At 36.4% G+C, this 21,502-nt stretch overlaps 1 protein-coding gene across 10 annotated transcripts in view; it reads left to right on the forward strand.

The window, feature by feature from the left end:
• Nucleotides 1-21,502, forward strand: part of R3HDM1 (R3H domain containing 1) — a 191,825-nt gene that overhangs the window by 88,706 nt on the left and 81,617 nt on the right. For 8 of the 10 annotated variants that reach the window (XM_049889247.1, XM_049889236.1, XM_049889239.1 and 5 more), the window contains exons 4-7: nt 7,520-7,561; nt 8,025-8,114; nt 12,239-12,353; nt 13,644-13,722. In XM_049889247.1, coding sequence (XP_049745204.1) covers nt 7,520-7,561; nt 8,025-8,114; nt 12,239-12,353; nt 13,644-13,722 — 326 coding nt within the window. The remainder of the gene's footprint in view (nt 1-7,519; nt 7,562-8,024; nt 8,115-12,238; nt 12,354-13,643; nt 13,723-21,502) is intronic. The other 2 variants (XM_049889241.1, XM_049889244.1) reach the window with 1 other exon arrangement.

Here is a 21,502-nt window from a genome sequence, read left to right on the forward strand (position 1 = left end):
TTCATAAGTAGATCGCCAGGCTTTTCTTCCTTGTCTGTCTTCGTCTGGAAGCTCTCCTGAAAACTACTCAGCGTCATAACAGCACGCAAGCCTCCACTGACAGACAATGGTGGCTGCACGTGAAGTGCGTTGGCTGGGAATCAAACCCAGGACTCTCACGTGGACAGTGAGAATTCTGCCACTGGACCACAGGTATTTCAGTTTAATATGAAGTAACCTTTTAATTTAATGTGGAGTAACCTATTATGAAATACCTGTTTTCTAGCATTCTGCTGGATATTTAGCTTTCAAATATCCTCTCCCTTTTGTGTTTCAGAAAGTACTTCCTAAAGTTTGTCATTTTAAGTATCAGCTATTATTTTTCCTCATAAATTTGGATGTATTTGCCAATTAAGCTAGGTTTCCTACTGAGAATTTTGAATAAACCAACTGTTAAACTTTAACAGAATAATAAAATATTCTCTACTTCCGTTTCTTTATCATTCTAAAAATCAACCACCATAAATATAACTAATGTTGTTTTGTTTCATCATAGTACTATTTAAAGTGACTTAGGAAAAGGGGAATGTTTACCTTCTAAGAACAGCAAACATTTCACCTATTTCCAAGCTGTTTTTTTTTTTTTTTTTTTTAAACCATCCCCTTAGTATTTTATTTAGAAAAAGTAAATTTTTGATGAAGGGATGTTGCACCTTCCTTAATACTGTGAAGAAAACTTACGGTCTTCTATTATGTGTTAAAGATAGTACTTACGTAAAAAATCATTTTATCGAACTAGAGAGAGGCCAGTAGACATTGAACGTCACCTGCGGGGGATGAGGGGAGGTTCCAGGCAGAGATGGGGCCCCTTGACCATTTCGTTTATGAATAATTCTGTTATTGGTGTGGTTCTTTCTACTCTTTAAAAATGTTAGTTGGTTTTTCGTCATAGTTTTGGAGCATAATCTTTTACAGACCTTTCAAGATTACACTCTTAAACAGACTTTTTTCTCTAAAGTACTTTAAAACTAATTCAAATAATCTGTGTGCGTTAATGCCAAGAAGTTAACTTTCCCACGTGGTGGAGCTGTTTTGAAGTGTTCTTATGGTCCAGAACGCTCTTAACTCTACAAGGCATTGTTAACTTAGTAACTTTTCTACTACCACACACTGTTCTTTTTGAGAATCTTGAGTTTTTTTTAGACTTTCTATGATTATGAAGTTTCTGGAAGATTGGAAATGTACAGGGTCAGGTTTCTAAATCCAGAAAAATACTTTTCTTTTGTTTTGCTGTTATAGACTGTTAGTGTCCCTGATCTTGAACATTTTAAAAGGGAAAAAAGCACTTGATTTGGTTTCCTCTGTGTAACTCATTTGTGTTTGATTTTTCTCAGAGGTAGACTTTTCAGATTAAATTTAGGGTAAACTTGTGTTGATTTTTTTTTTCTTTTCAGTCATTTATTTCAAATGTAAAATTTAGGATTCTGTGCTCTGTTTACTTATTAAAGGTTCAAACTCACCTTTCCAGTTATTTTACGTCATTATACCTGACAAGTGCTTCATCTAGGGATGTTGATATGTATACATGTATATGTACATGCAATTAAAAACGTATTTCAGAGCAGTGCAAACAATGCCCTCCCCTAGTTGTTGTTGTTGTTGTTAGGTGCCGTCAAGTCGGTTCCGACTCATAGCGACCCTGTGCACGACAGAACAGGACGCTGCCTGGTCCTGCGCCGCCCTTACAATCGTTATGCTTGAGCTCATTGTTGTAGCCACTGTGTCAGTCCACCTTGTTGAGGGCGTTCCTATTTTCCACCAACCCTGCACTTTGCCAGGCATGGTGTCCTCCTCCAGAGACTGAACCCTCCTGACAACATGCCCAAAGTATGTAAGACGCAGTCTCACTGTCCTTCTAAGGAGCATTCCGGCTGTACGTCTTCTAAGACAGATTTGTTCGTTCTCTTGGCAGTCCGTGGTGTATTCAATATTCTTCACCTTTGCCAGCACCACAGTTCAAATGTGTTAGTTCTTCTTCAGTCTTTCTTATTCATTGTCCAGCTTTCACATGCATATGATGCAGTTGAAAATACCGTGGCTTGGGTCAGGTGCACCTTAGTTTTCAAGATGACATCTTTGTTCTTCAACACTTTGAAGAGGTCCTTTGCAGCAGATTTACCCAATGCAATGCGTCTTTTGACTTCTTGACTGCTGCTTCCATGGCTGTTGATTGTGGATCCAAGCAAAATGAAATCCTTGACAACTTCAATCTTTTCTCCATTTATCGTGATGTTGCTCATTGGCCCAGTTGTAAGGATTTTTGTTTTCTTTATGTTGAGGTGCAATCCATACTTAAGGCTGTGGTCTTTGATCTTCATTAGTAAGTGCTTCAAGTCCTCTTCACTTTCAGCAAGCAAGATTGTGTCATCTGCATAACGCAAGTTGTTAATGAGTCTTCCTCCAATCCTGGTGCCCCATTCTTCTTCATATAGTCCAGCTTCTCATATTATTTGTTCAGCATACAGATTAAATAGGTATGGTGAAAGAATACAACCCTGACGCACACCTTTCCTGACTTTAAACCAATCAGTATCCCCTTGTTCTGTCTGAACAACTGCCTCTTGATCTATGTAAAGGCTCCTCATGAGCACAATTAAGTGTTCTGGAATTCCCATTCTTTGCACTGTTATCCAGAATACTTGTTAAATAGGCGTGGCCGTGTTAACCACTAGGCCTTGTGTGCCAGAGTACATGAACAGCTTCTGATAAATATGAGTGCATTTTCCATACACCGAAAGCGTTTAAGTAGGTGTTTAGTATAACCTCAACTTCTGTAGTAAGTCCTGTGATAGTCAAGATGAGAATACTACATCTTGTATTCTCCAAGTTATTTCCAGTGCATTTACTCAAAAAAAAAAAAAAAGGCAAGGTAAAGGGCAAGAAGGCAAGCCAATCTAATAAGGTTATCACCAGAACTCAGGGAACAAGCCCACGCTTGTGAGGGCACTAGGTGACAAAATTTCTTAAGTAATGAAACATGCAAAGAAGTCTCTTTTTAAGGGATTGAATAAGACTCCCTGTATATAAAATCATGCAAATCATAACCTTAACTATTTCCCATTTGTCTAACAAAGATAAAAATGGTGTGTGTGATGTATCTGGTACATAGTGAGAGCCTAACAAGTGGTAAATGCTATTAATAATATCACTATAATCACCATGAAAATTGTTAGTAATTATTACCAATAGCACAGTTTTATGGGTTCTGAAATTTGTCCCTTTATTATCATGCAAAATAGGTTTTTCCTAGTAATTAAATAAAAGTTAAAACTATTCCTTAACATATGTTGCCAAAAGTTTTAAAGTAGTATTTTTTATTATTTGTGTTAAGTTCCCTATTTGTGTACTGTGCTCTTACTGTCTTTTATTAATATTTCTGTCGTATACTTTTGAGAATTATTTCTAGGATTTGATACTCTGTTTAACTTGCCTTTTGCATTACTTCCCTGTGACATGTGTAAAGAAGTTGCTTGCCACATCTTACAGATGTCAGAATGCTTTTAAATGCCATTTTTGCTTTCTCAGACGATTTTCATGGACCTCATCAGTAGGATGGGGAGATCCTTTGTTTTCATTTAATGTAAGGAATAACTACAACCTAGAGAGTGTGTAACTTTCTCCAAGGACTTTTCCTTAGGATCTAAGACTCAGGCCTTTGGATGTTTAACCCTATGCTCTGGGGCCCAAAGGGTTAAATGGCATAAACAAATTACTGATCGGAGTTGATTTGTTGTTTAGTGAGTCAGCTCTTCTGACTCAGAAAACTTTGTTGTGTTCTCTCAAGTAATTACCATTAATTCCTTTGATTAGGTCTTCAAAGCATATCAAAAGCCTTAGTTGAAAGGTTTCAACCATTACAATTTAATTTGCTCATAGTAATTATGAATTTTTTTAGAATTACAGATGAAAAATCCCCTTTCTAAAATAAGTCAGATTTCCTCTTGAGAGATTATTAGATTGGCATTTATTTTTATGTTAACATGCAGTATAGCTCATAAAGATTACTGTTCTTTCTTTAAAAAAAGTACATAAAAGCATCTCATGGTTAGTAATTTCAATACTTTAGTTCTTTCCTTTTTTTCTTTTACATTAAAGAAACTTTAAACAAATCTAAGGTGTCCTTAGCAGTACAGAGAAAGGCAAAGAAAATTACTGAAAATATTAGACCAAAAGAGGCATTATGATAATTAAAGAAGCACTAGAAAACAAAATCTATGTGCCACCTCTTGATTTTAAGTTGACTTTTTATAGATTTAGGTATTTGTTTCTTTTGTTATTAATTGTAGATCAGTTTAAAGTTCTTTTGTTGTAAAATAAAAGCCAAAGTACTGAAATCATCAGCCCTTGCGGTTGGTCCATAGGGCAGTATATTGAAAAACAGTCTATGTTTATTGTAATTGAAACCTTAACCATTTATTGTTAAAATCTAAGGTTTGTTTGTTTTTTTTTTTTTAACAGTAGTATACCTCAGTTTTGATACTACAGTATCAAACAATGCAAACTATAAATAGATGCCTTTGTCCCTAAACCTTCTAAACTCTAATTAGCATCCCTCTGGAGTATTAAAGGCCTGTTAAGCAAACTGCTAAGTTTTTACTGCAACAATGAAATTCTGTTAAAAGTGAAAACTGTGCTTTCATATAGTAAAATCCATCTTTAAAAGATTTATATCTGAAATTGTGAGCATTCCTGTTTAAAGCCAAATCTGGCTACCAAGAATATGAAACAAAGGCTACTTGTTTTAATAAAAAGAACTCACTTTTTTTTTTTTCTCTGCTTTATTGTCGTGCGTATATGGCAGATTTTCTATTGTTAAATGTTACGTAATTTCAGTTCTTTGCCATTTGAAATTAAATTAAGGATTTTTATTGAGTAATGCCACTTTTATACTTTATAGGCTCCTTATGTAGTGTATTAGTTTTCTATTGCTGCGTAACAAATTACCAGTTCACAGTTCTGTAGGTCAAAAGTTCTGCTGGTAGAAGCTGGATTATCTCCTTAGGGTTTCACAAGGCCGGAATCAGAGTTTTCACAGGGCTGGGTCCTCCTATCTAGTGACTCTGGAGAAGAATTTGCCTCCAGGCTCATACTGGTTGTTAGCAAAATTCAGTTCCTTGCAGTGGTAGGTGAGAGGCCCATGTTTCCTTGCTGGCTGTCCTCCAGGGGCCACTCTCTGCTCCTACAGGCTATATACATTTCTTCTTATGCTTTAAATATCTCTGTTGCCTTTCTGCTCGCCTGATTAGGTCAGACCCACCCAGATAATCTCTGTATTTTAAGATCAGCTGCCTTGGGACTTTAATTACACCTGCACACTCCCTTTGCAGAAGTACCTAGATTAGTGTTTGATTAAATAACGAGGAGATAACAGTCTTATGGGTCCGTCTTAGAATTTTGCCTACCATAAGTAGTATTTGATCCTCAACAAAAAGCTTCTGTAAATGTAATGTAAAGTGCACTGGACTAAGATTCTAAAGGCTTTGGGTTCTGTTTGGCTGTTAAGTAACTCTGATCCTATACTTTGAGATCCTTGAGACCAGGAAATGTGTCATACATTTTAATAGCTTTCGTGTCTGGCACGGTGTCTGGTGTATAGCAGGAACTCAGAAAATATTCATTACATGAAGTCAAATTAAGATAAACTTACTTTCCTGTGCTTTCATTTTTACAAAGTCCTTACAAATTAAAACTGAGATAAATAATACACATGTACGAATATTTGAAAGTATTTGGACAGCATACAGCATCCCCAATTTATAGATTTTTTTTTTAAGTTAGTATCTGACATACTAAGTAACTTAAATTGTGACTAGTGACCAAAACTAGGACACCATCCTTCTGGCACGCTAGGTTCCTAGCCTGTATAATCTGTTACATTTATATAGTGCTGTAGGGTTTACAGAGCTCGCTTGCTCTCGCTCTCGCTCTTGCTCTCTCTCTCGCTCTCTCTCATCCTTTGAATCTTTTCAAGAACCTTGTGAATTAGCACAAATAGTATGAACTTTTATGTAGATGAGACTACACTGAAATAATGTGACACAAAGCCAGAAATGTAAATCCAACCTTTTTGTATGCTAATACAGTCTTTACTTTGTCAAGTAATCATCGCTTTTTTAAAAGTTAATAGAAAGTTTGGTACCATTGATACTTAGAATTGCAAGACATTTAAGCAGCAGATAGGAGTAAGCTGAGGAGTAAGTCACAAATTCCTTTCCACGTTGCTCACCTAGGACTCGTTTTAGTCATGTGCTTTTTGCTAATATTCATCTGTTGCTTTTTTCTACTTTTCTTTTCCCCTGTAAGCCCTGACTTTGTGATAGCATGACTTCTTTTACTTCTGTTTTTAGATGTGAGTTACTGACAGCAGTCCTCTTAAACAAATTAAAGGAGCTGTAGCAGACTGCTAATACACCACAGCTCTCTTAGGCAGCACAAGTACACACATACCATTTTCTCCTCCATAAGAAGTGGAAAGTCATTTTTTATTTTTTTTTTTATTTTTTTTTTTTTTTCCCTATTTTCCTTTTGTTGTTGTTAATTTGTAGTTTGGGTAATCCAGGCCCAAATCTCAGGGATATAATGCTTCTTACCCTTCAAGAACTTTGGACACCTGGGGTACCGTAGACTCATGTCTGTTGGCTCTCTCAGGAGGGCTTCTTTGGAATGTTAGAATGAAATGGTGGCTTTTTTCATCCTTATATGAAGTGTACTAGCTTAGCACTAAATAGGCTCCCTGGTTTTAATGAGTACAAACAATAAATACCTGGACCCTGTACTCTTTGGGTTTGGAGAGTAGATTAGAAGGAGGTGGGAGGAAGGATAGAGTATTTAAAACCTATCTGGCTCCGACTCACAGAAGCTTCAGCTAGTTTCCCCAACCAAAGCCTGGTATCACAGACTAGAGCAGGTTCCCCAGTCATCTGAACAATGATCTGTTAGGCAGTGCTCGACATCTATCTGTATTGGAACTCTGCCCTGCTTTCTTTGTTTCTGTAAACTAGTGGTATATTTCTTACAGTGCTAAAAAGGCTCAGTAGACTCAGTGTACGTGTGAAACATTCTTTTTACTAAGTTTAGAACTTTTCTGAGTACAGCTACTTAAAATTCCTTAGGTGTTTTGTAGTTTTGTTTCTAAGATTGGCTAAAATGTTATGTGTTATTAAGTACTGAAGAAGTATATTTTCCTTTGCTACTGTCTAAGAAGTTACCATAGAAGTTCCATTTAGCTCAATTAACCCAGGAGTTGTGGCCATTTGTTGACATAAAAGAAAAACACCAGCCCACAGAATGATTTTAGAGAATCATCTGCAAGTGTGCTTTTGGGAAAATCAATACACTTTGACGGAAACCAACTTTGATTTCTTATCCTTCCATATTTTGCGTGCAGTTGGTATCTCTGTGGTTTAGGTTTATGACTTAAGAAGCAAATTCCCTGTTTCAGTATAAAATTTAATACAAATTTTTCTTGTTGTATATTCAGCGGCCACTGCAGTCATTTGGACAGACAGGAAAAAGGTCTAAGGTATAGTAAATATTTTGGTGTGCTGGCATGCCAAGGGTCTTCCTTCATGCTCAATGAATCCTTGTTTTCATACAGCACTGCATTCAGTTTAGTTTTGTCATATTTTGTTTTGGGCAGAAAGCTTCTTTTGTTTTATTTGGGGTTTTTGTCTCGCGTAGTCGCTTTTGTGCATTGCTTTTGTATCTTCGATGGTCGCTATCTATAGAGAAAATAGCTTCCTCCCCATCCTTTGGGTTTCGAAATTGGAATTATTCCCATTCTTGCTATTGCTCTAATTTTCAAAACTGCAATTGTTTTCCTTCTTAACAAAGGAATTTAGTGGTGTTTGATAATACATTTAACTTGTGCATTTCATCCACATTTATACATGGCAAAAGCTTTTTATTAAGAAACTCTCTAGGAGGCTTTTGGGTATGCCCTAGATTTGTGAAATGTAGTGTTAATTTTAAATACTTCTCTTTAGTCAAGCTCAAAGTTAAAGCTAGTTCGGAGCCTTGCAGTATGTGAAGAGTCTCCACCACTCCCTGCAGCAGAGATATCACAGGAAAACCAGGTAAAAACAGCAAAATAAAACATGACAAAAAATGTTATTTAAAAACATGGTAGAATAACCTATTTCCTGGAGAATATTTTTCATTAGGTAAAGTCAAAGATGTGTGCTTTGTTTGTCCGGTTTTTACTAGGTGAGGCTGATAAAATTTGTCATCCCACGATACAGATGAAAAGTTGGGAAAACCTTGTTGCTTCAGCCTAAGGCTTAGAGCAGTGATTCTCTTCTGGAAAAACTTAGGGATCATATGATTAACTGGGAATGTGACGTGAGGAGAATTATAAGTTGTTATTGAAAAGTTATACAATATTAAAGTAATACTTGCAGAGAGTATAAATGTGATGAAATTCTCTAAGTTTTGGCTTTTAGAAATTCACTTACTGCTGTTGTTGGGCATCTAATACTTCTAACTCCTGTCTAGTGTTGTAAAATATAAAACAATTGAGATTCAAGCCAATGGTTCAGTTTGCCTTTTATCTTCTTTCAGATACTGTAACTTCGTTCACTTACTTTTCTGTTAATCTCAGCTATGGCTTGATCTTTGTTTCATGCCATATTTGAACATTTATACATAAATATCCTTGGACCCCATCCTCCACCAGTATTTATCAAAAGTGTGATAACTTTGCTGTTAGTGGTTTATTTTACATTATACAAGTTTGAGCAAACCTAACGTGTCCCTATATCCCAACAATCAATTTTCAAAGAATTGAGACATCTTTGTGGTTGATTTAGTAAGCCATGAGTGGGAAAAGAAAAAAGACCATGACTGGTTATACACACCTCCCCCCCCCCACTTCCAATAAATGGTCCATTGCACATTTGGTGATTCAAACAAAAACTACTATACTTTGATTTAGAAGATGACACCTTCAGAAGCTTGCTATGGGTACTGAAGGTAGTTATCACAGAATTAGGATATCTTAGTTTCCAAAAATGCAAGTAGAAGAAGGCTTTAAAACAGATGATTTGGTATCAGTGAAAACTGAACATTCATTTCCTTTTAAATCTGTTCGGGCTGAAAATTTATTTGTAGTTATTTAGAAATTTTTCCCTATATATGTAGAAGGTGGCTATATGTATTTAGCCTGTAAAATAGAGATAACTATAAAATAATGGACTTTCTGTAGCAAAAAGGAGAAATGGAAATAGTTAACCATCACCTGGAGAACATTTTCAAATGTCAGCCTTTGACTTTTGCATGGTTGTTGATAAGGCTGGAGAGTTCTGATATACTTTATGGAAATTTCAGTAAATTTGTTTTGTTTGAAATACCAGTTTTAACCTTTTGTGTAAGTTGGAATAAAGAATATGCCTAATCAAGTGGAAAGAGTGGACAGTGCAGTATATTTTTTGTGAAAATTCTTTTCTCTGTGGACCAAAAATGTTACACCATCTTAGTCTCATAATGTAGTATTTAGTCCAGGAAGATTGAGAAAGCGTTCATAAGGCTTTTAATGCAATAAAAGTGCATCCTTTCTTAAGAAAAACTGCAACATGATCTTTAGTTTTACTCCGTATACTTCACCTTATCTGAAAAATTGTGGGGTGCTGGGGAAGCGTTCTCGTGGCCCCGCATCAATTTGACTAGTGAAAACTTGTACGAGAAAAAACGATCTGATATCATCAGTTTATGTTGTACACTATTAGTATATACATTATTGATCAAAGGTAATAAGCTTTGTGTTTACAGTCCAAAAAATTGAGTTATATGGATAATTAGTAAGGTAGTTATGTTAGAATTAATTTATTCCACTTAATACTTTCTTCATCAAAGAGTTTCCCCTTGGATACAATCATTTTTTTCTTCTTGTGTAATAACCCATCTTTACCCCTCTGAAAACAAAAGATATTCTTTTTAGTAGAAAAGCTTTTTTCCAGCCTCGAGTTAACTAAATTGTACCTGAATGGGAATTGGAAAATAAATGATTTCTGAGAAGTGTGCTAGTATCTAATCCTTGAGGGCAGAGACACTTTACAACTAATTTGCTTGCTTCAGGATGTGATTTTTGAGGAATTAATCTGGAATAAAACTCATTATTCAAAAGAATGAAAGGCAATTAAAAGAGAGCTGTCACTTGTGTCTGATGAGAGCTTATGAGAGGGAAGTAACCTCAATAACAGCTGTCAATGACAGAGTAAAGAGTAAAGGAATTACAGCTTCCTTTTTTTTTTTTTTTATAGAGATTATAGAGATGCCAGGTGCCCCTTGGAAAATCTATGGTGCAGTTCTACTCTTTCCTATAGGGTCGCTATGAGTCGGAATCAACTCGACGGCAGTGGATTTGGTTTTATTATAGAGATGCTGTTGTCATTCCAGTTATTTATAGTAAGAAGCGTTTGCGTATGAGGACTCTGGCGTTTAAAATGCTTCTCGTTTATTCACTACTGAAGACAAGGCCTCAGTTCCAGTGGAAGACAAGGCCTACTAGATTCTTAAAATATAGTTAATCTGAATAAGATAGATTAATATTTGCAATTAAAAATGTATGGCGTTTTTAATAGGAAAAGAAATGTGTAGATTTGAGGGCTTTGGGCAGAGAACTTAGAAATGAAATCTAATGGTCATTGGAAATGCCTGATAGGAAAGGTCTAAGAGGGACAATGTGAAGCCATATCTCTCAACCTGGGTTTTGTGGGCTTGTCCTTGAGCAACAGGAATAGAAGCTGTAAGTCAGGAAAACTTGAAAATATTCTACTTGTGAAAAATATTTCTGAGGTTCCTTTTTAAGTATCTATTTTACAATTATGAAAAGAATGAGAAAAATGGGTTGGAAAATGAATCCTAGTGAGAAAAATGACTTACTGGTTGATGAATTTATGAAGTTGCCAGTGTCTTTGGTAAGCAAGACAAGGGAGGGCTTAAAGCAAAATATTCATCGTTCTAGTGAAAATCACACGTGCGTTGTATCTGCCCTACATTTTGAGCACAAAAGTGAATTGAAGTGGAACGGGAAGCAGGACTGAAAAGAGATGAAAGTAGCAGTTAGCAATCCTGCAGGGAAAAAAAATTATTTGATCTCAAATCCTGCCAAAAATCATTTCGAGAAGAATGATGTGAAAAAAAAGTTTAATAGAAACTCTGCTGGCTGCAAGTTTGAGGGTTCTGACATTTACATCCTTTTGATTATGATTTATTGCACCTTCTACTACCGCCACCACCCAGAAAAGCTAAGTAATTATCTAACTGTTTCTTTTTGTCACTGGAAAACATCAGTATAATTTAGTCTAAAAATAGGCCACACGTTTATCTGTAGTAGAAATGGTCTGGACACTATTCTAGCTCCCTTGATGACTTTGCCTAAATAAACAGAGCTACATGATTTTTTTCCTTTTCAGACTATATGAATTAATTTCCAGTCATTCTTTTGGGACCTGAAATTACATGTAATGACACTGTTTTTTTAAATAAAATGTAGAATTAGTTCTCCTTTTCAATCTGTGGAATTATGGTTACTTTACAATTAAACGTTATATATCTGGAAGGAAAACAACCTTGTTTGAAACCTCTCCAACTTTGTGGTAATTGCAGGAGGAACCATGACATGTAAATCTCAAACAGGAAATAACTCATCCCATATGCATTTGGTTTTGGAACTTCTTGTACTTATAATTTTATCTGGCAAGGGAATGAAGGAATATGATATTATAATGCTTTTTATTAATTCTTGCCTCGACACTCATGTTTATGTTGTTGTGGTTGATGGTAATTATCAGGCTTTGCTTGGCTGTTGTGTCTTTATCACAGAAATCGGTTAAGATATTGGTCCTGGTCCTTCAGGGGCTGACCAAGTAGATACATTTAAACTATTACAGAAAACATTTATGTCCTCCAACATAATTCTAAGAATATCTTTCAACTGATATGTTCAACTAAAATCATCAATTTTAACATCTTCTAGGAAGATTTTGAAAAAAGTGGTCATTTAGCATTTTTAGGAAGAGTTTAAAAAAAATGGTAAGATATTTTGAAACCGTCTTCTAGTTTGAAGAATCTAACTGTATGAAATAAAAATTCATTAACTTTTTTTCCTCTGCTATTTTGTGTTACTTAAAAAATATAAATGTGCAGTACTAGCTGAATCACTTTATATTTTCATTGGGTAACTGATTTTACTTTTCAACAGGAGAAAATTCAGATCCAGTTAACACAATCATATGAAAAAGAGGAGAAGCCCTCAAAAGATGAAGCAGAAAAAGAAAAAGCCAGTGATAAACTGCCGAGAAAAATGTTATCAAGAGGTTTGCAATTTATTTGTGTTTTTTTAAACAAAATTTTAGTTTCACTGTCAGTAATTCCACTCTTTCCCCCGAATAATTACATATAGTATAGTTGTGTTAAAAACAGTGCAAAACAGACTAAAGAGATGATCTAAGTCGTCACCTGGGCAAAATGGCGAAACACAGTTCTGAACGTCAGTGAAGTGCTTCACAAAAAACCCTGCAACGCACACCAGAGTCACTGAGGAAGATAACAGTCTTGATCTCTTATTGGTCTGTCTGTCATACTGATATACTGTAATCACTGAAATTTGTTTGTTGATTCCACTAAAAATATTTGTTGTCGTCCTTGTTAGTTGCCGTCAAGTCAACCCCTGACTCATGGCAACCCTTGTGTTACAGAGTAGAACTCATGCATAGAGTTTTCCTGACTATGAAACAGTTTACCAGGCCTTTTCTTCTGCACATCTGCTGGGTGGGTTTGAACCACTAACCTTTTAGTTAATAGCCAGTTGCAAACCACTTATATCACTCGAGCTCCTTACTAAAAATATTGTTACTCAGTAATTCCTTATGATACAAAAAGCTGGTGCCAAAATATTCAGTGTCTAATAAAGTATATTCTCTTGGAAGCCTAAAATGCTGATCTTTCTTAATAATTTCTTGAGAGTCTTCACCATCACCTGACATCACAGGTCAATAAAAAATGCTTTTTAAATTTATAAATGCAGTCGACCAGTATTATAAAGAACATAAAGATATTATATTTAATGGAAAGAAATAAATATGAATATTTGAAAAAATATTTTGAAAGCAAGCCTTTAGTGATACAACTCATAGAGATATAAATAAATAGTTCTTTCAGAACTAAAATTTCTTCCTACCTCCAAATTATCGCCTCCACTTATATATATATTCATACCTGAATTCATTGTCTTAATTTGCTAAGCATGTGGTTAATTGTCAAAATCATAGGAAGTGCTCACTTAAAGAGGCGTTTTTGAACGTGAGGATTGTGGTGAGTATTTCAGATGCTCTTTAGAGAATTCAGAATATTGAACTGGCACATGTGAAAGTAATTTTTGTTTAATGTGCATGTACCTGCAGCTGTATAAACCCGTGTCTTATGGTGCATTTATGAGAGCAGAAGAATTGTGGTCATCTAAGTTCCTCATAAATTCCTACTTTATCAATTTTTTTTTTTTCATTGTGGGGCATCTTGTTTTATGTAAGATACGCATCATATGTAAAACGGAAAGGGATTTGTTTTCAAACAACTTTATACTGGGTTTTTGTGTTGTTGTTTTTTAGATTCCAGTCAAGAATACACTGATTCAACTGGCATAGATCTACATGAATTTTTAGTAAATACATTAAAAAACAATCCCAGGTAAAAATTAAATTTATAAGGTTTACATTGTTTCTAGAGTACCGTAATTTTGCTATATATGTTTTCATTACTGAATTAGAGTATTGGTAATAAAATTGCAGATACTTGAAGTACCCCAGAAACATTTTAGTTTCTTAGGGCACAGAAGTTGTTGGTATGCTGTTATGTACATGTATAAGTATTTTTTGCATTATGCATGGCACCGTGATGTAAAAGTAATTCATAGGTTCAGTAGGAATTTTGGGAAATACAGATTCACCATGATATTTGGCTCTTTGAAAGAGGGAGATATCATTAATCGTGAGGAAAAAAAAAAAAAAACTATACCTCACTATAAGGCATTCAACCAAGTAAGAACTTAGTGTATTCATTTATAAAGAGTTTTTGATCCTATTTAATGCAAAATTTTTGTTTATCCTTACTGAGTTCATGAACCTTCAACACAGAGATTTTTAAGGTCTTTTTTTGAGTCAGTACTTTGAACTAATGGTGAAATCCTTTGTTTCACCAGGGTCCTGGTTGGGTAGTTTTTTAACTTTTTGGCAGGTCACTGGCCTCTGTGTGGAGCATTCTGTCCACACCAAGGCTCATCCACAAAACATCTCACCAGCACTTCCATGACATTGAAGAGGCCAGATGTTAACCTCCCAGGGTAACAGCCATTTGACATACATTGAAATAAAAATAAAACAATTTCACTAGGCGTGTGCCTATGGAAGATAACATGAACAACCCTCTCTCAGCCTCACTGAGGTTTAGCCCATGTCCAGTCTTGTTTCAAGGTTACTTTTATTTTTATTCAGGATTTATTATATTTTATACCATCCTGATTCTCCATTTAGCATAAACCCCAAAGGGAGAGCCTCTGAAATGAAAAGTGATGCCCTTGTAATAGAGGCTGAAGTGTTATAGGTATGGAATGGGGGAGAAGTTAGGCAACCCTGTATTTTTTTTTTTTTTTTTTTTCATTTCAAACTTATTCCTCAGTGGTTCCAACAGAAAGGTGAAGTCATTAGTCTGTTGGTCAGGCATTTTTTGAACATCAGCCTTATACCAAGCGTTTTCTTAAAACTGTAGATAAAAGGATAAATAAAATATAGTCCCAGACCCTCAGGTGTTCAGAGTGCTTTAACTGGTAGCTGTCCATACAGAGAAGCATGTGGAAGGCATTGCAGATAGAAGAGCATTACATTGACACAGTACCATGAGAGAGGAAGTGTTATAGTCAAAGACTAGATTGTACACTGGCTCTAGCAGGGAGGCGTGTGGCAGGTGATTCTGGAAAGTGATGAGGAAGATGTTGGTGAGCTGCAAAAGACAGATCACACCCAGTTGTTCTTAGGATAGCACCAACAAGACAGGTGGTAAAGAAATGTGTCGGGGTGTTCTCGGTCATCCCAGTGAGTGTGGAGTGCTTGCTGGAAGGCCAGGGATGTTAAAAAGGCCTGCAAGACAAAAATGTGCAATGAAAACTTGTCTTACCAGAAGTGCTAATGTTGTCCCTGTTAAGAAACATTGAGCGTATCATGCTGAATTGAGGCGTAATTGCAGGGTTTTACATAGGGTAATGCCATAATCGGATTTGCATTTTAGGAACATCATTTTGGCAGTGGGAGACCAGGACTGTAAGCAAGGAGACTGGTTAGGAAGCCTTGAGAAGAATAGAGAGGCAAAGCCACCTTTGAAAGGTATTTAGGAGGTAGCCGTGACAGGACTTGGTGGAAAGGTAATGAATGATATGAAGAATGGAACAGCATGGCCACTAGATTTCTGGCTGGGCTGACTGGTGGTCTCATTAACTGGGCAAGCGAACATGTGGCAAGCCTGAATGAAATGGGTGCATTCCGTTATAAATAAGTATAGTTTGAGGCACTTGAAGAACAGCCAGGAGATGAGGTCTGTTGGCAGTTAAAAGGGTCTGTTTTTCAAGTGAACGCACCAGACTGGAGTTACAGATTCAGGAATCATCAGTGAAGTTGAAGCTTGCTCTGGCTGGGCCGACCAGAAAAATGAGATAATGACAAGGACAAAAGTCTATGAAAGGTAGTGTTTAAAAAGTAGATGAGAAGGAAGGGGCATAGTCCTAAAGATAGCAGAAGAACCACAAGAATATTTGCCGTAGAAGTCAACCAAGGGGGAATAGTTTTGGAGAGGGTAAGATAACAGAGAGAGGTGGGGAAAAAGGAAAAGTACCAAAAATAATCCACTAGATTGGGAAATTGATGTCTGTGACCGCTTTAACAAGTCATTTCATTTGGAAACCAGAACCCAGTGGATCTTGAGGAGTAAGTGAGAAGGTAGAAGATATATAGCTAGTGTGAGTAAGGAAACCCTGGTGGTGTAGTGGTTAAGAGGTACACCTGCTAATCAAAAGATTGGCAATGCAAATCCACCAGGTACTCCTTGGAAACTGCACGGGGCAGTTCTAGCCTGTCTTATAGGGTCGCTATGTGTTGAAATCAACTCTATGGCAATGGTTTGGGTGGAGTGTGAATAAAACAAGATAGGATCCTAGAGAGGCAGAATTTTCCTTTCCTCTGAAGCTGCAATAGAGGCATCAAGGGAAAAGCATTACAAATCCAATTTTAAGCATTCCAAATTATTTTTCTTATGTACAGTTCTCAGTTTTCCTTTACAAATGCAAAAAAAAAAAAAAAACTTTTACATTATCTGCATATACATTTTTTTAAGTACACATTTCAGTGATTTTTAGTATATTCACAGATGTGTGCAACCATCACCACAGGTAATTTTAGAATATTTTCATCGCCTCACAAAGAAGTTCATCCCTTTTAGCTATTAGTCCTCATCCCCCACCTCAGCCCTTAGCAACCACTAATCTGCTTTCCGTCTCTATAGATGTGCCTGTTGTGGACATTTCATATAAATGGGCTCATATAACATGGTCTTTTGTGACTGGCTTCTTTCACTTAGCATAATGTTTTCAAGATTCATCCGTGCTGTGTCAGTACTTCATTCCTTCTGCATATGCATTTTTATTTGAATAAATATACAGGTGAATAATGCATGTAGTGGCAAAAGTATAAGTTATTAGTAATGTCAGTGTGATTTAGGAAGTTGTAGCTAATGTTAAATTTTGTGAGAAATATAAGATTTGCCTAATTCATGGCTCAGTATTCTCTCAAGGAAGCACACAACTAATTGCCTGACATACATGGCTTAAAATTAGTAATAAGTATGATAAACTACCACTAAAGCTTTCAAGATTGAGTATTGCCCAGAGAATTCTACTAGAAGTTAGGCAGATTTACTTTGAGTAATGCCAAAATTTAGTCAACTTTGACTTTCTAGATCATTTTCTTTTTAAAATTTTTTCTTCACATTATCAAATCTTGTTCTCAGCCCAGTAAATAAACTTAATCTCAGCTCTTAAAAAGTAAATTGCCTGGAATTTCTGTTTGCAAGAAATATCTTAAAAGGTTACACTAACCACAGTAATTACTGACTTAGAACCCAGGTCCTTAAAAAGATTATATTTACCAACATAATTTTCTACCCATTTTTGTGTTAATTTTATCCCCATTTTGTGTAAATTTCATATGTACTAAAGAAATGTGAATAATACAGATAACTATATTATTTCGCTAATGAGCGGGAACAATTCAGTGGATTAATCCTGAGAGTAGATATTTTAAAAGTGATTTGTTTTACCCTGGGGAACATCATGTAATTGTTCTGTGTTTGAAATATCTCCTAAGATTACTTTTATTGGAGGTAATGTTTAAGTCATTTTGTCTTTTTTTATCTGTTACAAAAATGTGACCAAGGTCATAGGGAACATTGAGAAAGGGGTGGTCAGAGAGAAGCATTGTGTTTTTTTTATTTGCCACTAGCATGCCAGAGGCACACACTCTCTCTAAAGTCAGTTCTGCTATAAAAGATTTGTTGCACCTTCATTTTAACTTCAGGCAGTAGCTTATTGGTCAACTTGATTAAGATTCTTATTTTTATTATTTCTTCAATAATAGCATGTGTTGGTTAATTTTAAAGGTTATGTGGTAATTTCAATAATATATCTAGTCTTAAGTAGTTTTGATTCATGAGCTAAATGTTCATATGCCTTAGGAAAAGTCATTCATGATCCGTTAGTTGGAGTCTTATATGTAGTTCTCTATAAAGAATTATTCATTTTTAACTTAAGAGCATGACCAAAATACCTAACCTCAATTACAAGAAAATTTGGAAGCTGGGACTAAGCTACAGTAGATAAAGGACAGGAGATATAAATCTTAAGACCTTTAGAAAGTTACCAGCCTTATTTTTCTAAAAAGTTCTACTAAAGGCAGAGGAGCTTAGTTTAAGTAATAAGTTGTCCAGATAATAGTAGAAAATCCTCTGTGACCCATAAATCTGCTTGTACCAAAGAATCTAAATTTCTGTCAATGGCTAGTAAAATTTTTGGATTTTCTTTTCTTTCATGGAGACAACAGAAATTCCTTTTCAACAGCACTACATTCACTAATGATTATCTCACATATGCTGTAACTGCTGTTTCGCTCTGAACATAGGAAACCAGTTTAAATGCACTGCTTCAGGAACTCCCAATTTGTTAATACCTAAATGTAACCTCTTTGGTAATTTTCTGCAGGAACAATAGGATGGTGAATTCCTTTAGTTAATTGAGCAGCTGTGCATCTTCCTCTAGCACAGTCTGGTCTCAGACTTGGAGCATGAACCCTGCTTCGTTTTACCTTCCTACCCTTATTTTCCATTCATCCTTTTTTCTTATTGTTTAACTCCTGTTGACTAGTTTTTGTCACTATAAGTTACTTGCCTCAGATTTTTTTTCAATGGTAAGACCGTGTGTAAAATTTATCAGTAAAGTTACTGAAAATTATGTCATCTAAAGACAAACTGATCCCAAAAGGTTAAACGAAAAGAGATTCTTTCAGTTGAGTAAATAAATCCTTTTCGGGGAAAAGCCTTAAGAAGTAAAAATTCTTGTAAAAAGACCAGACTTAATGGTCTGACTGAGACTAGAAGGACTCCAGTGGTCATGGCCCCCAGACCTTCTGTTGGCCCAGGACAGGAACCATTCCCAAAGCCAACTCTTCAGATGGGGATTGGACTGGACAATGGGTTGAAGAGGGATGCTGGTGAGGAGTGAGCTTCTTGGATCAGGTGGACACTTGAGACTATATTGGCAACTCCTGCCTGGAGGGGAGATGGGAGGGTGGAGGGGGTTATAAGCTGGCGAAATGGACACGAAAAGAGAGAGTGGAGGAAGGGACCAGGCTGTTTCACTAGGGGGGAGAGTAATTGGGAGTATGTAGCAAGGCGTATTTAAGTTTTTGTGTGAGAGACTGACTTGATTTGTAAACTTTCACTTAAAGCACAATAAAAATTAAAAAAAAAAAAAGTAAAAATTCTTCATCTTTCCCAAGAAATGTAAAGGAAAAAAAAGAATATTAAAAGGCTTCCGGAAGAAATTATTTGATTAATTTATTCCGTGCAGAATATACCTGTTGAGCCCCCTCTCTATACAAATAGCCCAATTAATTAACTATGTAATGATAAATATGCTGAATGCTATTAAAGAAAAATATGAAAGAAATATTCTAAGCAAGAATATAAGAGAGTGTTCTAGGCAAAAGGAAACAGCATGTTCAAGGAACTGGAGACAGGAAGGAGCTTGACATATAGAGGTAAGGCAGGGTGACAAGAGTTCTGTAAGGGGCAGGAAATGAGGCTGATGAGGTAGGTGATGACAGGATGATGCTTGCCTTGTAGGCCACATTACAGACGTTCAATTCCAGTCTAATAGCAGTCGGAAAGTCCTGATAAGGATTTAATCAAGGGAATGACATGTGGTCACATGCGTCTTTTTAAAAAATCATTATGAATGCTTCAGGCAGAATAGATTAGGAGGGAGCAGGGAGGACTCAGGGCTACCATATACAGCTATTATAGTAGTCGAGATAGAGATCCCGATTTCTTGGATCACCATGGTGGCAATAGATAATAGAAGAAAAATAGCTAGACAATGGGTAAAATTTGCCATACTGCTTAACTGCATTAGGAGGGTAACAGGCCTAAAATCCTCATGCTTCCAGTATGATGTACTGGGTAGAAGGTGGTGCCACGTACGGAGATGGGTAATACTAAAAAAGAACCAAATTTGGGGGCAAAAATGAATGTTGCTAGAATTTGAGTTAAAATGTAATCTTGTTTTCATATGAGCCCAAGAGATGAAAGGACCACATAAACCAGAGACTCCATCAGCCTGAGACCAGAAGAACTAGATGGTGCCTGGCTACCACTGATGACTGTTCTGACAGGGAACACAATAGAGGGTCCCTGATGGAGCAGGAGAAAAGTAGGGTGCAGAACTCAAATTCTAGCAGAAAGACCAGACTTAATGATCTGACTGAGACTGCAAGGACCCCAGAGGACTTGGCCCCCGGACTCTCTCTTAGCCCAAAACTAAAATCATTCCCGAAGCCAAGTCTTCAGACAAAAATTAGATTGGACTATAAGACATAAAATGATACTGGTGAGGAGTGAGCTTCTTGGCTCAAGTAGACACATGAGACTAAGTGGGCAGGTCCCGTCCAGAGGCAAGATGAGAAGGCAGAGGGGGACAGGAGCTGGTTGAATGGACACAGGAAATACAGAGTGGAGAGGAGGAGTGTGCTGTCACATAGGGAGAGCAACTAGGGTCACATAACAATGCATGTATAAGTTTTTGTATGAGAAGCTGACTTGAATTGTAAACGTCACTGAAAGCACAATTAAAAAGTAATCCTGTTTTCAGTTTTGAAATCACCAGGCAGGCATGTTTTTTCCTTGATTGTTCAACTCACTTTAGACTGTAAGTTCAAATATCTGTTGAGTGAATGACTGGGAAAAAAAAAAAGGTATTACTCAGTCTTATGAAACTTCTTTTGCAATGCAGAGGGGGAATCAAACTCGAGGCTCAGCTATAGACTTTCAGACTACCTAAGCGTTTAAAAGGAGTCTACTATATAGTTTTTATTTTGGAGGGAAACACTGACTTCTCAGCTAAGTTCTCTTGATCTATCAAATTTGGGGAACAGAACTGAATGATCTGTGAATATAACTTCTAGGTTTAAGATCGTATTAGTTATGTTTTTTTACATGCACATGAAATTTCCAGTGAACGCAGGAAAACTCTCCTGAGCCATGTTCTTGGCATGTAAGCAAGGAGGTCCTTTGGGGAGTGGTAACATTAATTTTGTTACAGTCTCCGAGCACTAAATAGGCCCCTAGTAGTCTGTAGGAGCACATGCAGGTACTCCCTAGAGTCATGATTTATTTTACATGTTGGAGGCCTTTGACTCATTTTGACTTTCATGAAGTCTCCAAAGTCTTAAAAAATAATAATAAAGAATTTGCAAAATGGATTGAAAAGTCCTCTCCTCCTGAATTAGAGTCAGTAATGTCATTTATACTTCTCTACCATAGTTCTTTCAACATGCTAGCATTGGATTCCCATAGGAGCATTCCTGTCATTACTGGCATTGCATATCCTTTAGAGTACTGTTTCTGTGGAGTTCAGCATGATAACAGTCATGAGCCTAACTGAAGATGTCTTTTCCTGCTACTGCTCCGATTTATTGAATGAGGAAGTAAAGACCAATATGCTCTTATCATCCGTATATTTACAGAGTAGGCTCCAGTATAGTGATACTTAGGAAATCAAAGTGCCTCTGTTTTAAGGTTGACCACGTGCTGATAATGGTTGAAGTTGTATGATAGGTACATTGAGGTTCATTACACTACTCTCAACGTTTGCGTA

Source organism: Elephas maximus, chromosome 6 (genome assembly GCF_024166365.1).
Source record: "Elephas maximus indicus isolate mEleMax1 chromosome 6, mEleMax1 primary haplotype, whole genome shotgun sequence".
Taxonomy (NCBI): domain Eukaryota; kingdom Metazoa; phylum Chordata; class Mammalia; order Proboscidea; family Elephantidae; genus Elephas; species Elephas maximus.